Source organism: Pagrus major, chromosome 3, assembly GCF_040436345.1.
Source record: "Pagrus major chromosome 3, Pma_NU_1.0".
Lineage (NCBI taxonomy): Eukaryota > Metazoa > Chordata > Actinopteri > Spariformes > Sparidae > Pagrus > Pagrus major.
The window spans coordinates 8021993-8039582 of record NC_133217.1 but is presented as its reverse complement, the minus strand read 5'-3'; the positions used below and the strand labels follow the sequence as shown (position 1 = coordinate 8039582).

The 17590-nt window shown below is 39.8% G+C and overlaps 1 protein-coding gene across 1 annotated transcript; it reads right to left on the bottom strand.

Annotated features, from left to right (window-relative positions):
- Positions 1 to 813: 813 nt before the first annotated feature.
- Positions 814 to 14231, bottom strand: galnt12 (UDP-N-acetyl-alpha-D-galactosamine:polypeptide N-acetylgalactosaminyltransferase 12). Its single transcript, XM_073463542.1, has 10 exons — positions 13318 to 14231; positions 12907 to 13076; positions 11650 to 11839; positions 11161 to 11346; positions 10936 to 11053; positions 10257 to 10433; positions 7376 to 7507; positions 7014 to 7127; positions 5329 to 5484; positions 814 to 3924 (listed from the first exon to the last, which is right to left on the bottom strand). Exons 1-10 carry the CDS (start codon positions 13668 to 13670, stop codon positions 3787 to 3789), a joined length of 1734 nt encoding a protein of 577 aa, XP_073319643.1. The 5' UTR covers positions 13671 to 14231; the 3' UTR covers positions 814 to 3786.
- Between the last annotated feature and the right edge of the window lie 3359 nt (positions 14232 to 17590).

Below are 17590 nucleotides of genomic sequence, written 5' to 3'. Positions count from 1 at the left end.
TGTGGCTACACATGACAAAATCAAGATGATTGATTCTTACATATTTATCATGCCTGAACTAGTAGAAAAAGGTGATAATCTTTTAAAAAGCACAAAATAATCATATTCATTTTACACCCAAAATGTAACATTTACATTGTAAATTGAATCTGTTCTGGATCCAGTTGAAACAAGCATTTGATGAAACATTTCCGTAACATATTGTATTTATTCGTTAGTCACATGGGGTTACATATTTTATCATTTTCAAAACAACCCTGGTGAAAATACAGGTTTATATCATCCCTTGTGATTAACGACTAAAAAAAAAAAAAAAGATGTTAACAAAAAGTTTCTTTTTTTACTTTGACAGATTTGAAACATTTAAGTGAGTGTTAAAGGGAAAGTTCAACTAAAAATGAAATTTTAGTCATTATCTAGCCATCCCAATACCAATGGAAAGTCAGGTGAAGTTTCATAGTCCGCAAAACATTTCTGGAGCTTCACAGCAAAACAGCGTTGCAGTATTCTCCTAAACAACTGAAGTAGAAGGAGACTTGTTTTAAAATGTAAAACAACTGAAAAAGAACATGAAATGGCTCCATACAGCTCAACCAGGGTGTTATCCAAGTCTCTGGAAGCCTTGAGATCCCAAATTGATTTGAAAAGAGTTCTTTAATTGGGTTATGCCAAACGAACTTCATGGAGCCATTTCATGTTATTCTAAAGTTGTTTTACACTTTAAAACAAGTCCCAATCTACTTCAGTTGTTCAGGAGAACGCTGCAACACTGTTTTGCTGTGAAGCTCCAGAAATGTTTTGTGGACTACGAAACTTCAACCGACTTTCTGTCAGCATGATGGCGAGTAGATAATCAATTAATTTTTTATTTTGGAGTGAACTTATCCTTTAATCTCAGCTAGAACCGTAAGTGCTGTAAAAGAAATTCACTTTGGACATAATGGGTTAAAAATAAAAAGACATAAAGAGCAAGAACAGGCAAAATCACATTTGTGTTTACTTACTTTGATTTTCAATTGACAAACATATTTGATCCATCTGTTGGATCCAACAAATACAAAAATATTTGTTAATCATATCCTTCATTTTCTTCACCACAATATAAGGCCACTGGTGTTACTGACAGCATTAATACACCAGACATGGTGTTAAATTCCAGCATTATCATTTGTGCATGTTTACAACTTAGATATGTTCTATGGTGGATACAACTCTTATCCAGTAAAATCAGCCACTTTACAGGTTCAAGTGCTCTAACAGATCCCTGGAATATCGCTACTGTTTACGACACAGATTTGGTTGATATAAAAGCCCTATATGACCTGCCAGAGATATGATCCCACACTGGCGAATATGAATTTTACTGTGGCTGCGTGTACCGTATCGCATTAGCATACAATATAACGCCAGTGTAAAAAAATGTTTTACTATGTAGGACATGTCTGGAATAACAGATGGCCATTGGGTGCAATAAATAAACCCCTTTAATAACAATATAATATTTAAACTGCACTCGCAGGCTAAAGACACAATCTGACAGAAATGGTAAAGTCGTCACTTCTTAAGTGCTCAACACATAAAGCATTAGCACTGCATTAAAAGGGCCATTTCACCTGTTCCTGGTGAACCTGATCTCTCACGGATGATACTCACTGAAGCAGCTTTTCGTAGTCTTAAATCATGACAGGGAAACGCGCTTGCCAGGTGGCTAGAAACTTTCCTTAGGCATAAGGAGTAAATTATCACCATACACAATTTTTAGCTTTATCGCCCAAAACATTCACACAATCCCGTGACAGCTGATGGGACAGCAAAATGGACTTTATCCATCCTCCATTCATCTTATTGTGAGAATACATTCTGAATCAATAGCAAGAAAATCTATTTCAGTCCCCTAACGTCAATTCCAAACAGAGCTCCTTCGAGGCCAATGAGACAACAGCCTGTGAAGGTTAATGGTGAGGAAGAGGTCACAAATTAATTAATTCAGTCTCCTCCATTATCTGCTTTCCGCTGTCAAAAACTGTACTCCTGATGACTCCTGTTCATAAATCAGACCTCAAGCACATGAGTAACAAGTGCTCATCCGAGGAGGGTTTTGGCTGGCGCAAGTCCAGAAAGATAAGTCCTCCGCTGCACACCCTTTGACACTGAGAGGGAGAGTTGGTGATAAAGGATTGGGAGAGGACCAGAAAATCAATCAGGACGCCATCTGGCATCACAGCACTCTGGAGACACCGACAACTGTCTACGCCTCTGCCGTGTTTCCCTCAGTCCCTCTGCATAGCCGGAGGGACAAGCCACACAAGTGACCACAGCTCCGAACAGAGGCGTCTGATTCTGACGGATGGAAACAGAGGCGGCGTGCACAAATCAGCACAGGCCACCAGAGTAATGCATGTACACTCAAGGGAATACCTTCTTGCCTGTGCATATGGTATTCTCAGCAGGGGAGCGTACATTGTGAGAGTGTGCAGATATTTTGTCACAAGTCTAACTATTTTTCTCTTTCTGTGTCATGTTTTTATCCGACAAAATATACATTCTGTGCAGGAGCATCTTCTTCATCATCTGAACCTGAATGGATCTCCTTAAATAGAATTATAATCTTTTACATCAGGCACTTTCTCTGGACTCCAAGTGGAAAAGTAGGATGGGGAGGAAGATCCTATTATTCTGCTTTTGGTGTTTATGCATTTGCATTTAAAGTTATATTAAAAAAGTTATATTAAAAGTTATACTTTTGCAGTGAAGCCATGAAAAACACTCTTATCTTCTTCTAGTCTTCTCTAGAAAATACATAATTTATAATAAACAGCTGACACCACATGAGGCAAATCCAGCAAATATGGCTATGATTTAGTCTTCTGAAGCTGCACATAATTTAAAAAGCACAAAAGGCAAGTACACTACGTAGAAAAACAGCTGTTACAAAAATTACAAAACTAGCAAAAATGACCCACGTCATTTTACCTCAGTTAAATTTGAATTGCAAAATCCAGACAATGCAGATCGGAATAAGAGTTATCAGTAGTTAGGTGAATACGTTGAAAAGGTACAAGGCTTTTTTTATAAGCCAACAGTATGTAAGAGTAGCAAGCACTCAAGGTTCATATCAAAATACCTGAAAATTTGTCCCACTTTCTTTTGACAAATAGGAACACAGTGAAAGAAAGGAACCTGCAGAGAGGAGCGTTGGCCCCCTCTACAGGAGTAGAAGGAGGAAAAAAGCCTCCTGATGCGGCTCTGTAAATCACTCTGTCAGCCACAGAGGTATAAAGTAGTTGTTTCCACGCAGACAAGCACACACGTTTCAGCGCTCATCCATGTGTGCATAAAGCAAGTGAGCAAAATAGATCTCATTCTCAAAGATTGCACCAGTCGTGGATTGTTTAGATGAAAGACAAGAGGAATGTCAGCATGTACAATTGTAAAAGTTATCACTAATTCTCAAGCATCTCCTTGATTAGACAGAAAAATAATACATATTCCAGTAGGCTCCTGTCTCCCAGCAACAGCAACAAATAAAAAATATTCCCGTAAATATTTAGAAAGTACTTCATCAGCATAATTTTTATCAGTATAATGTCCTATTGGTCCATTAAATCCAGCTGGCACAAAAAATGTGCAAAGTTGACTACTGGAAGGGAGCACAGCAGCTTCTTCCTTTGGGCTCCTTTAAGAGCAAGGCAAATATATCAAAAAAACATTTTGCAAGTTAATCCACCCATATCCCTCCTCAGCATATTGGTCCTGAATGAAAAGTATGTTCTAGGTAAAATACCATTATATTCTCTCCTCAAAGAACCACTTTTGGTGGGGACTGTCAGAGCAGGGCTGGAGTGAGGGGGCCGGTGTCCTGTTGTCTGTCTTGTCCAACGCTTGAACACACTTCTGGCTCATTACATGGTACAGACTCCCGTCCTGAAAACAAGCAGGTGGAGAATATGCATCATCAAGAAATTGAATATTTATAATACTGAAAAACAAAATCACCGGATGGCTAGTGTTGCTTGTTTATCGCAATAATCATACTCAAGATAATGCTGGTCATAATTACATTAGGATAATTTCACACAACTTTGGAAACATCAGACATTCATTGTCCTAATACATACAACAATAATATACGATAATATACTATAATATACAATATAATAAATATAAAGAGATGATATATGATGTGTATTGTAATGTTGCTTTTATTTGGTATACAAAATGTGTGAAAGGACTGCTGAAATGCAACTCTCTTGTCGTTTATAGCCGTTCACTTAACCGCAGTGAGCTGAACTAAACATGCCTAGCTGAGACTGACACTGGGCTTTTAGGGAATGGCGAAAGAGCACTGCTGAAAAGGAAAACAGTGCACTAGACTGGATTGAAGACAAAACGAGAGCATCATTCTGAAACAGAATGCAGCACAAATCAGTTTATGGCAATTATCTTTTCATAATCACTAAAAGCCAACATCATAATTGAAAATAAAATCTGATTAAACACCCAGCCCTACTCTTGGCAACAAACAGTTTAAAGAAGAAGCTATTAGCACAGTATAATACATGTCTAAAGGGAAAACTGCTGTTCATAAAGCAATATTACATCATGATTTATTTCCAACACTTTTTTAGAGCACCACAGTTCACTACTGGAACACAGACAGTCCGCCCTGATTGATCTGCCTATTCACTCACCATTTATACCCCTACTGTCCAATTCTCCACTCCTCTGCCTCTTGCACTCCTTGTTACATCCATTCTGTCCTCACTGGATCCATTTACATTTAGATAGTGTGGTTTAGCAACTGGCATCTTTGTGGAGCGACTGCACTCAACACATGCTAAACAACTCGCAGCATTGTGTGGTGAATATACCCAGCCTGCTTGTGCTCTATGATTTAGAGTTTAGCATCAGACACACTGGCACTCGACATCTGTGCAGTAGCTCAGCTGTGTGCTTGACATGACTTTGAGTCGGAAACATAAATTACATTTTGGACGTAGTGATTCAGTTCTCTCTGCTTTGATCCAGTTATGACACTTAAATGATTTACATTATTATAGTATGAATTTGAAAGGAAATAACTCTGCTGGTTATACAGTGCTTTATCAAGAAGATAATTATACTAGGACAAATGTATATATCACCCTGCTCTTGTATGGGTTAAGAGAGAAAGGCATAACATAATATGAGACCTCCAAAACACTTTCATTGCCACTGTCACTTCCTGTCTCATTACTTCTTCACTGCTGTCCAACCACACTCACTGCCTCACCGGTTTAATCTGGATATAATAGATACAGACAGTAAAAACAGAAATATGCTCCTTACCTCTCGGAGGACAAATTTCTGGTCCGCAGGTACAGGCTGCCCTCGTTTTCTACACTGTTGGACAGTCAGGTAGGTGCTGATGTTGTCACCCGCGACGCATCCGGAAGGTTCCCTCGTGTTATAGCGGATCTCGCCGTCCGTGGAGTGCTCAAAGAACTGCAGCAGGGGACGAAACAATGAGTTTTAAATCTCATTTGAAATGTTATTGCTGAAGAAGAAACCATAAAAAGAAAGATTTTTTTGCATGTGACTCAAGTGTAAATTTGTCACCTAACTAACAACTTGCATTTAATTTTAATATAGACAGAAGGATGTAATTTCTGTCACAGTCAGAGCATGTGAACATGAATATGTATGTATACATGTATATTTGTGGAGAAAATATATACAGCAACAAAGCAAATGGACACAGTGTACTGAGAGATGGTAGTGCGCACACAGGCACACAGGCACACACACACACACACACACACACGTAATGCTGGTGTGTGCGCAGACTATGAATAAAACTAATGAATATGATGCTGAAACATGCAGAGCCCTTTCATAAAGCAGACAGCACAAGCACTGCTGAATCCACTTCCTACAGAGACAACATCAGGGTGTGTCCGCAGAGGGCTGCTGGAGTAACAATGTTAAATTTCACGGTGCCTCCTGGTCTACTGTCAACCACAGAGTATACAGGTGTCAACACACACACGCGTCTTTGTATCGACAAGGCCATCGTATCATTTTTCAACCTGGGAGGAAAGAACTAGTCTACTACTTTCAGCTGTGTCAGATTACTACTACAAGCCTTCGTGATTTACAGTGAAATAAGGTGACTGTGTTACTTTCAGGGAGACCCTGGAGCTATTGACGAACATGATTAGAGCAGTCTTAGAGATAAGTAAAAAGAGGTGACCGCAGGGTGATAAAAGAGGAGAGATGAATTCAAATTCTTGTTAAATTATCATTGGTAAAACTTGAAAACACATGAAAGACTTCTGTTAAATTGGAATAAAACGTTATTAAAGCTCAGTATAGCTTGGATAAAGCAGCCTTTAACCTATGCAAAATGTAGTTTTGTAGTTTAAATTTGTAATTGAATCTTTAACTTCCAGCGAGTAAAAACTGTCAATCCTAAGACTAGCGTTCTCAGATAAACTGAGACGGATAAAATTGTGTCTTATGGTGACACTTTCTATAAATGGCAGATCTAATAATGCATTACATTATAGTCATTATAATGTGCCCGGACTACCTCACAGATTTTTTTTCTCTGTTGTCACTTTGGCATGGAGGTATTATACATTATGTCCACCATTTATAATACTTAAATATACTAAAATATATAAATATTTATAATCATGCATGCCAACTTATAGCAAGGTTTATAAAGAGTTACCTTTAGCAACCTCATTCTGGCCCATTTGATTTTTTTGCTAGTAGACATATAGTATTAGCCCATTCATTAGTTCGCCTGTGTCTGTTGCTAAGCACAAAAATACTCACAGAGACATAGGGAATATAAAAGGCTTGACACTTTTTTCAAATCTGGCCCTTTTAGTTGAATAGACCTGATATAAAGCCTTCTAAATGCATTAAAATGTCTTATGAATGTGCTTGAAATACATTATAAACTTTACCTACATAGAAAGTGTTACCTTTAAGGGTTTATGGCCTGAAAGACTGACATCCATTACCTGGTTCTGACCCATGCCATGACACGGGTAGAGGATGACCCTTTGGCCCACCACCATGTGTTCATCTACAGGGTTGTAGTCAAAACAGTAGTTGATCTTGCCCCGGTTCTTCAGCTGTAACAAGCAAAAAGCAGACGCGTCAATCAATCTTTTTAGGTACTGATAAAATACAGCTTTCAGACTCTCATACATGGGTGAGGAAATTAATGACAAAGTTCATCTTATTTTAAGGAAATATCACACATTGATAAGTCTCTAATCTGCACTGCTCAGCTTGATTAAATTCAATTACACTGGTGAGAATTGATAAATCCAGACTCATAATTTAAACCTAACAATCAAAGACTCAGATGTGTACTCACCATTCCAAACATGCCTGGCTTATCCTCTGGGATGCTAATGTCTGGGTAAATATTATCCAGATACCACTTGAAGTTCTGACAGCCCAGCTTCTCTCTGAGCTTCCTCCGGTCTGTCACGTCTCCAAAGGCCTCCTTGAAACAAAGACCACAATCAATAGTTCCACATTTCTTTTCCACTTTTCTGCTGTAATACCCTGAGATCCAAAACAATACGTTCAAAAGGAGACCTGAATTGCTGTAATATGGATATTACATGAGGTGAGGATCAATTAACGGCATCTTATATTCAAGACTGCATGTGTGTATGCTCTTGATGTATCAGACAGCTGCAGTGTCAGAGGATACATTTATAGCATAGTTCTCCGCTGAAGTGGTATACAATAGCACCATCTATAGTTGTTCCATAACTCTGCACATTTACATCCCTTATAATAACACGGCGGCCTTGAACAAATAGACCTGCCAGTATGCATCTTGTTTGGAGCATTGAGTAATTAATGGAAAGTTCTCCAACCTATTTTATGTGAATTTTACAGTTTCTGAGTGTTTATTTTATTTGTAATTATTTTATTTTTCACCTTTTTGCATCGGCAATGGTTGAGAGTTGGTTAGAAGGCGGCCGGAGGAAAATGCCAAAATATGGAGGGACAATCAAGAAATAGTTATACACTTAATGTGATGAAATGAAATGAAATGAAAGACAAACACTCTATGTCCTGGTCAAACAAGAGTGAACAAGAGTGTCTGTGTGTGTGCATGGTAGTAAATGCAAACTATGTGTGTGTCCTCAGATAAAAACCTTTATGCATACCTAGTTACATACACCATCTGTTCCCTGCTGGAGCCAATGGTTCAACAGCACTGCAGGATGATGGATGCTGGTGGTGCGCCCAAACTAATTAGCACCACATCAATTGATTTGGTCAAGACAGGGATTCCCAAAGGAGAGAGGAGGGGACCAATAAGGACCATCGGAGGACAGAATTAAGGACCAGTACAGGTCCTACTTAAATGTCGATAAAGAGCAAATGTAAGCGTAACTAATGGTCTGATAATGATCCTGTATATTGATCAGTAACAGGAAAAACTTAAGGAACATCTCAGGGTCAATCTAATGTACATAAGAGGCCAGAGAGATGCCAATTTGGTGGGAGTGAAGAGGAAGTTGGAAAACAAGAGAAACATGCTTGAAAATGATACGCTGCTGCATTTTAAATCTAGTTTATTTAGGTTTCACACCGCCTTATAACTTATTAATCAGGAGTTGTAAACATAACTCACATGGAGTGACAGGTAGTTCAACAACGTCACAGTTTCTGTGACACCCGAAAGCTGAAAACCCCAAATATAATGTTACTTTGTTCTGGGCAGGATGAGGATGTAATCACCTGCTGGAAGTACTCAAATTTAGCATTCAGTATATGTGTTAGACTGACTCAATCGTAGGTTTGAAAGCAAATCGGGCCTAGAGGTGAAGACGTAGTTTAGTCATACCTCAAGTTAACTCAGACATCTCACTGCCTATGTATCTTAGACAAAGAGATTCAGAATGTATATGAAAAGAATATCATGATGAACTCATTGCTCAAAGTTACAACAGATATTAATAATCTTTTCATAAGGTTCAACAAAATCTGCATCTCTGTATTTAAAAAAGAAATCAAACATTTTGTTTTTTTCAGGGCTGATAATGATTATTAGGTGACCAATAACCAATAATTGGAACCAATATACATTTGCAAAAATGTCAGTGTGAAAATTTAGAATAACAAGTGATGCAAAGTAACTAAGAACAATTGACTTGAGTGCTGCACTCAAGTACAATTCTGAGGTACTATACTTGAGTATTTCCATTTTCTGCTACTTTATACTTCCATACCTTACATTTTAAATGGCAAAAATGGTACTTTTTAAACAACTACATTTATTTGCTAACTTTAGTTACTAGCTAATTAGCAGATCCAGGTTATTCAGTGTTGATAGACTATTACTCATGTCTTGTGATCAATCAGATAGTGGGTCAGAGCCATAGTATTGCATTTTCAAATTAATTTATTTCATCAGCAACTGGACAAAACACTGAATATCTGATCATTGCCCAGACTGATAATCAGTTAATCATTCATCTGAAACTCACAAAAAAAACTTCTGCAAAAGCCAGAGAAACAGCTAAATAAAATAAATTAGATCCTGGAAAATTGTGTCATAGAAGATAAGAAGAAGAGTAGCAGCAGTGTGTGATTAGAGGCTTTGGTGTATTGGGTTTGTCATGCCACTGTGACGCTGGCAAGGCTGCCTCCTCTTAGGGAGATGAGCGCCACCTGATCTGTGTTTAGAGAGCTTCTCTTCTTAACTACACTGTCACTCCCAGCCCAGCCCCTCCCTTGCATGCACACACACAAAGGCAGGGCACCCCACGGGTTCGCGCTGCTCTCACCCTGTCAAGGACAGGTGGGTGACACCCGTTGGCACCGAGTGACAACGGAAAGGTGGTAATCACACACCGGAACGCCCTGACACCCTGTCACCTTGGGTGTCTGCCGCTCATGTATCCCAAGTGTCACTTAATCAGAGGAGCTTTTACACCACAGCAGGAGTGCGGTGTGTTAATGTGTGTGTAATCTGTGGGTTCATGTCATTTTGTGCATGTGGTTGTGTGTGACTGAGATTGTGTACATTGGTGAAATCAAGTGATTAATCAGTCCTACAGTTTTGTAATGACTGCAGCTGCACAAAAAAAAATACACTGCCTTCACAGAACTCCACAGAGGAAACAAATCATTTAGTCATTAACATGCTTGTTTAAAAATAGTTTTAGTTATGTGTTTGATACCAGCAGCACATTAACACGTGCACACACACACCATCTATGCAGACTCACCAGTCGTGCGTGGGGGCTTCGATGGTAGTACACCTCTTTGTATTCATCCATCCAGACCTCAGCGGCTCTCACGCTGTTTGCCAGAGCTTTGCTTCGTGAGTAAGGGGCCTTTTTAGGGAACACATGACCCACATGGGAGCATGGGTGGATCTCCAAGCTGCCCCCACACTGCCAAATCTAAGAGACATCAACAACACCACCGGCACCAGGAGGATTTAGTTAGCCTCTCGCCCATGATTCAATCATTCAATCGTGCAACACAAAGCACAGCCTTGTTATGGAGGAGTTTGGAAAGAGAAAAGCTGTTTTGTTGTTGAGGCAAAATATTTTTGGGTCCTTCCCTTTGGGATATTTGGTTTTAGAGGGAAGGGATCATCAAATTCTTCACTGTAATTAAAGTATTAGGATTTTTGGCGTGTTTTCACTGGTTGTTCAGTCATAATTCTTTCAGGATTGTTTTCACAGATAATGAGGAGTCGTCACATGATGCAGATCATGGTAAATTTGAACCAGATCTGTCCTGCCTTTTTATTGCTGTGTGTCGCGGTGTCTAAAGCTGTGCATATTGCATGTCAGTATGGAGACAGTATATGAATTACGGTTATTTTGCACAGAGCTAGGGCCTCACATATGTAGAATACATGAACACACACACACACACAGAGACATCATTTCTCACCCTGAAGGAGAACTCCAGGTTCTCTCCTCCCCACACCTCCATCCCGGTGTCGTATGTCCCCAGGTAATGGAAGTACCTCTTGCTCACAGCAAACAGACCACCTGCCATAGTTGGAGACCTGAGGAGGAGAAAAATTATAAAATTTTAAGTTATGACTTGTCTGGACGAGACAAGTGATACATCAGCAGAGGGGTGGGGACCAGCTGACAGTAGTGGTTTAAGTACCTGATGACATCAGTGGGTGAGCGTCTGCGTTTCTGTTCATGCTCTGGAACGGCATGCCAGGTAAACACCAACCGCCAGTCAAACCCCCCGATCTGAGGTTCACCAGAGTTCCCTAAATACTGGAACGTGTTCCAGTCGATCACATCAATGACAGGACACACCACAGCCGATGGCTCCTCTTTGATTCTGCAGCAGAGAGGAGAGAAAGGCTGTTGACAGGGAGAAGCAGTGCTTTGAAGCAAGAAAATTGTTCATCCCAAATGTCAACATTTTGTGCTGCCCTCGCTCTGAAGAGAGCCCAGTTACTGAGCATATTGAGTCTGAGTCAAATACATAACAGCACTCCTTTAGCTGACTGGTGGAGGTTCAGTGCTTCACTCTGTGACACTTCTGTTTGGCTAAAAGAGAGTCTTTTTAACCACAAGGACACACTCTGACAAAATACACAGAGAAAGAGTCTCTGAATTCTCTTGCTGAGGATTTTCTGACCTGTGGAGCAGGGGCTCTAACCAGCCTTCATGACACTCGCAGTGACAGTCGAGGAAGGTCAGCACATCTCCCGTGGTAATGGACGCCCCCAGCAGCCGGGCCCGCACCAAGCCCTCCCTCTTGGTGGCCCGGATGAGACGCACCTTCTTCAAACCTGAGATGTACTTCTCCAATGGCTCCTTCAGATGAGCTTCAGGAAATCAAACAAGTAAACAAATGAACACATCTGATAAACGTGTGTGTATGAGGGCCAAGACTGTATTGAGAGCAGTTTCTCAATATCAAAAGAATAAATGGAACAAGGCCAAGAAAACCACCACAATCTGCTACCAGCTTTTAGCAGCAGCTGGCAAAGCTGATTAACAAAGGAAGGAAAATGGTGTTTAACAGTGTTTGATACACAATTATGATCATTCATCAGATGTTTTATCACTAAAACACTAGCACAGCAGTACTTGTATGGGTTTCAATGATAAAATGGGCTTTGATAAGTTATCTCAATAATCTGTGGCTCTTAAAAGGCAGTCGGCACCCGCACCAGTGTTCTGATCCTTTTGTTCGTATGTTGATTTATTGGATAGGACACAAACATATCTGGACTTCTATTACATTAACATCTATTTTTCTGTGTTTGCGCTCTAAAATTTGATTGTGAATACTGACTAGTTTTCACTCTATACACTTCCTCATCAAACGCATCCGAGACTTGATTCTTTGGTTTATTTGTTCACCACAAGTGTTGCGTGGCCAATGTTAGCACAGAGGGAGACGTTGGCATGCTTCATTCCTCGGGTCAGGAGCCAAAAAGTTTAAGGACCACACCCTCAAAGTGTCTCAGCTCGTGACATCAGCGTGGGCACAGAAAACAACTAGTACACACTCGAGCCCTTTGACGATGAATCCCTCTTTTGTTAATTTATCCACAGAATGAATGCTGGGTTCTTCATTTCTTTCCTGTTAGAAATATGGCAGCCTGATGACAAAGAATACATACTAACAAGGTTCTATGTGGCATTGATGTCTGTGAGTCTATCAGGATGTGTATTAAATTTCCCTTTAGTTTCACTACCTGTCACTACCTGTCTGTTTGACTTTCGTAATGGCAAACATGTCCGTCTCTTCTCCTCCTGCCTGGTTTCCCCCTGACAAACCAGTGACTGCCACCTGTCTGTGTGCCTCCTTGTGTGTCCTTCTCACAATCCTCTCTGACAACCTGCCTGCCCATCAGTCAAGCCTGTCAGTGCCCTTCCATCATACCTCTGTCGCTGTAGTCATCCACCAGCACCACCTCCTTCAGCAGGATGTCAGGCGACGTCTCTAGCACACTGTGGACCGTCCTCAGCAGGGTGGACCAGGCCTCATTGTAGAAGGCGATGACCACGGATGTTGTGGGGAGAGACCGGTAGTCATACTTCAGCTCTCTGCAACTGCAATTTAGGAAGAACTTTAATTATTAGCTAACTGCGAGGAAGGTGTGACTGGGTTGTAAAGGGCAAGGCAAGCAGGAGTTATTAATCAGGCCCAGCAACAAATGACTCACTAATACTCATTTAAGGACTACAATGTCTCAGTGGCCGTTACTTTGTGAGCTAGATTTGAGCTTTTCTTGTGATCAAAAACCCTTTTGAAATGTATATTTTTTTTGACACCACTCAACCAGTGACTTACAGTGGGTTCCATCTCTCTGCCAGCCTGCGGTGCAGCGACACTCTATCACTGACATAAGTGTTAATCTGATGCTTTTTGATGCTTTCCTCCTCTTTTCCTTTCTCCTCTCCCTTCAGATTCAGCTTGACGGCTCTCCCCATTTCCCCCAGGGCATTTAAATCCAAGGGGGGCTTCTCGTAGACGGGTCTCTTGAGCTTTTCATTATCCCCCTCTCTCTCCCCGGGGGCCTCTCGTCGATTTGTCTCGCTCACGTCCCCGGAGTTGTGCCTGGAAAGAATAAGATATCCCACTAACGTGACACCAAAGAGGCAAAAAAGTAACTTGGGTCGGTTCCTTCTTCCGCAGACTGCCATCGTGTCGCTTCCTGCCTCGGTGCAGAGTCCTGATGGGGTTTCATGCCCCGTGGAACTGGCCTCTGCTGGCACCTACTGCTGCTGCTGCTGCTGCCGGAGTGACTCCCTCAGCTTCACCGACCGCACGTTTCCGTTCCACCGCGTCAAGTTTACTCCGCATACTTTCAGGCGCTTTTAATGTGAGTTAGCAAAGTTATCAAACCGCCTCTTTAATGTCAAACATGCCACCCAAACCCGTTCGTAACCTGAAAGTCAAACTGAACCTGGTCGTCCTAATCTTGACCGACGTTGGAGTACTGTAGGACACTCCTCCTCCTCCTCCTCCTCCTCCTTCTTAACGGTGTCTGTCCTCAATAGAAGTGTGAAAGGGATTAGCAACACGGATTAGTTTAGTTATCTCCCGGGATTAGCTAGCTAAAACTACCTGCGGACTCCAACTGGAAACAAAACTAATCTAGGTCAAATCAAAAACCCCGTCCAGCGTTTCGTCCGGTTTTCAACGACAAAATTAAAAGTTAAATAGACACATATCAGTCCGTCCTCGGGATTATAATGTGTTTCCAGCTGTTATGTCGCCACACCGCTTTGTACGGTGGTACTTAAAGCACAGGCTGAAGTTTGCCCCCGGGCTACTTGAACTTGAGTGAAAGTTTTTACCAACTGTCAAACTAGATAAGCCAGCAACTACGTTTCCGGTTTAGGAGTGTCAAAGTAAAATTCTGCAGCGTGCCTGAACTTCACTGCAATGCAATTTAACAGAACAGCAGGTAAGAGTCAGTGTAGTTGTTTGTTTTTTTCTTGGGACGAATAAAAATGCCATACAGTGTTTTTCAGAGGCATATTAGAATGCATACAATGCTATGTTTTCTGATACACAAAATAAAGAGTGTAAATATAATTAACAATTTCTGATTGTATTTTTTCCAGTTAAGTCACAACGTTCGCGCTTTTAACTTGAAGGCAATATAGTTGTACCGGAAGTTCAATGTATTTGCTTCTGTAACTAATTGAAGTTCAACCGGTGTATCGGCAGGTAAATCTTTCAGAAGTGGCAAATATCATTAGCTTGGATCTTTAATCACAAACAGACACTTAGAGGTGACTTTCAATGAGCGTTTTTCCAAGTATTAGATACAGAAAGATAATTTATAGACCTCTTCCGGGTACGTAAAGCTGTTGTAATCTATATTTTCTATAACAACCCCTTTAATGACCCTGGGAAAACCCAGGATCCAAGAAATCATTTAACTCGGTGGTCGTATTTCATTTAATATGCAGCCAGTTGTCGATCATATGAAACTGATATGAAAACTCTTGACACCAAAGATGAAATCTGACACAAAATGTATGTTTAAGCAAATTAAAATGCTAAATAATTAAGGCGACCATTCAGGGCGAGAAGGTAATTTGAGTGGCATAGTGTTTGATCGAGCACACTTATTGTGAAAATTACAAAGAGACACGGGTGGGCAACAAGTCAGCCGGAGTGTTGTAATATGCCACGGTAGACTGGGCTCGTCGTGTCTGTCAGAGAGACAATATTAATGTTAATGCATGAGGGCGTTTTCATTTAGGGCTGGATGATGGATAACATTTTCCATGCAACAGATATTTGGTGCAAATGTATTAACGGGAAAAATCAAACAATGGTGACCTTGAATCAGGCACCTTTGGGCCAAGTTATTATGATCCTCCTTGTTGTGACTCCACAACAGACAAAAACAGCTTTGTTCATTCAAGACATTAGGACTGACAGCCTGTCAAAGTTTTCTTTATATTCAAAATATGTCTGTCATTTTTACTTTACTATCATTGCACTTCAATTAAACCAGTTCCTTATCTGAGAGAATACGGAAGTGGTAAACTAGATCCTGTCTGTCTGTAATGACAGACAGATCCTGTGACTTTTATGACTGCATGAATGTTTATTTCCATGGGGGGAGACTGTGACAGTGACATTGGAAAAGTGGATGGACAATGGCAAACACAAACACAGCACAACCTAAAGGGCATGACGGTTGTGTCCTGTCATATCTTGACGGAGGCATAAACAGACATTTCTATTAAAGAGACCCGCTGTCTGTTAGTACCCTTACAAAGAGTATACTTTATTAAGTAAACTTAATTAAAGTTCAAGTATGTTTCCCAAGTATAATTTATGTAATAAGTACACTAATATCAATGTACTAACAGTGTATTTTCACTACTTCTTGGGGCTAAAATGGCCCACTTTTTAGTAAGTATGCCATACTTAAGTAGTAAACCTTGAGTACACAACTAGTGTACATCTCCGTTTTATTTTGCTCTGCAACTATAGTAAACTTGAATATACTTTTAGTTAAGTAGTTATGTAAATCTAGTCCACTTTCTAGTGAATGAAAGTATAATATATGATAATATAATATATACTAAGAGTATTCAACTTTGAGTACGCAACTACTTTACATCTAAATGAGTTAGAGGGGATGGCATGCAGGAAAGGGCCTTAAGTTGGAAACCCAGGCCAGTGCACTGTGAACTATACTACAAGTGAGGTATACTGTTTACTCGTTACATACTTATTTAATAGTTTTAGTCTGCAAGCATACTTGTAAGTTTTCGTAAGAGAACTTAATGTCATACTTTAAAGTATACTGCTAGGTTACAATTAAGGTATTATTTTTCATACTTGAAATATACCTTAAACTGTACTTTAAGTTGACTTGAAGTGAACTCATATATACAGTATACCACTTGAGCAAAAGGTTAATGAGTACACATATAAGCCAAATATAGCCTAACTAGACTTTTCTGTATATTCATCAGTATAAACCAAGTATACTTAGGTATATCTTTGTTAAGTATATCTCTGATAAGTACATCAAAAGTAAACTGACAGCATATTCTCTCATTTTTTAGTTTAAAAGAAGTATACTAATAACACACTTTGTATAAGTGTATTTTTATAAGGGAAAGCACACAAGCCAGTGCGTAAACAGATAGATGAAGCAAATAATTGTTGTCAAGGAGTAGTCAGAGAAGATTAAATTCATGCAGCAGGTCACAGGAAGACAGCTACAGCAGCATCAAAAGGATACAGTCTTCAGCACTCACTACACATACTATTTATAGCATACTGTGAATACAGATCTGTACAGTGCCTGATTCAGTTTGTCTGCAGCCTAACTGGAACAACTGATCTGCTGAATAAATATTTGCGTATATCACTGACATCTTTTATTTCCTTCCTCTTTTGTTTTGTTTTTTCTGTTTCTTTCTCTGCTTCATTACTCAAGCTTTACCCGGCTTTATGGTTTTCTTTCTTTTTTCATCACACTTGAACTTGTATAGAATCATGATTTACAGTATAATTAACTTTTTTTAAAATTAGCCCAAAAATATAATCCAACTTTTACCATACAAGGAGGAAGGAAGTATCTTTTAAGTGCTGACACTTGACCAGTCTCAGCTAAGTAGCATGTTTTTGTTGTTGTTTTCTTTTTTTCTTTTCTTTTTGGACATTAAACATCGGACGTCGGATTATTACCCCAACTATGTAGATAACAAATTATTTAAAAATATATTGTAAATTGAAATATGATCTATCCACTCATGCCTCAGGGTCAGTGATGCTACCACTTTAAACCGTCATGGTGATATAAAAAAATATATACAGATGAACAAAATTCAAAATACTGTAACATGACTAAAATTCTTTCACCAAACTCCTTCAATATTCACCAAAGTCCACCCTCCTTTCTTACTTAAAGAGCTTAATTTTTACCACATTAAATGTGGATCAAGGATAGAGTAAACGCACATAAAATTAGAGTAAACGCACCATGTGCAGTTTGATGCACATTAGCTAAAACATTAATTTAATCTCACAGTAGCACCAGTTTAATTCTTCTAAGCTTGACCCTGTGGCCAGTTTATGGACT

Coding starts and splice junctions, on each gene's coding strand:
- galnt12 (XM_073463542.1), bottom strand. CDS start 13,670: ATGGCAGTCTGCGGAAGAAGGAACCGACCCAAGTTACTTTTTTGCCTC. Junction 11,840..12,906: donor GGATGACTACAGCGACAGAG/GTATGATGGAAG, acceptor GATTTCCTGAAG/CTCATCTGAAGGAGCCATTG. Junction 11,054..11,160: donor TCACCCACTGATGTCATCAG/GTACTTAAACCA, acceptor TCTCCTCCTCAG/GTCTCCAACTATGGCAGGTG.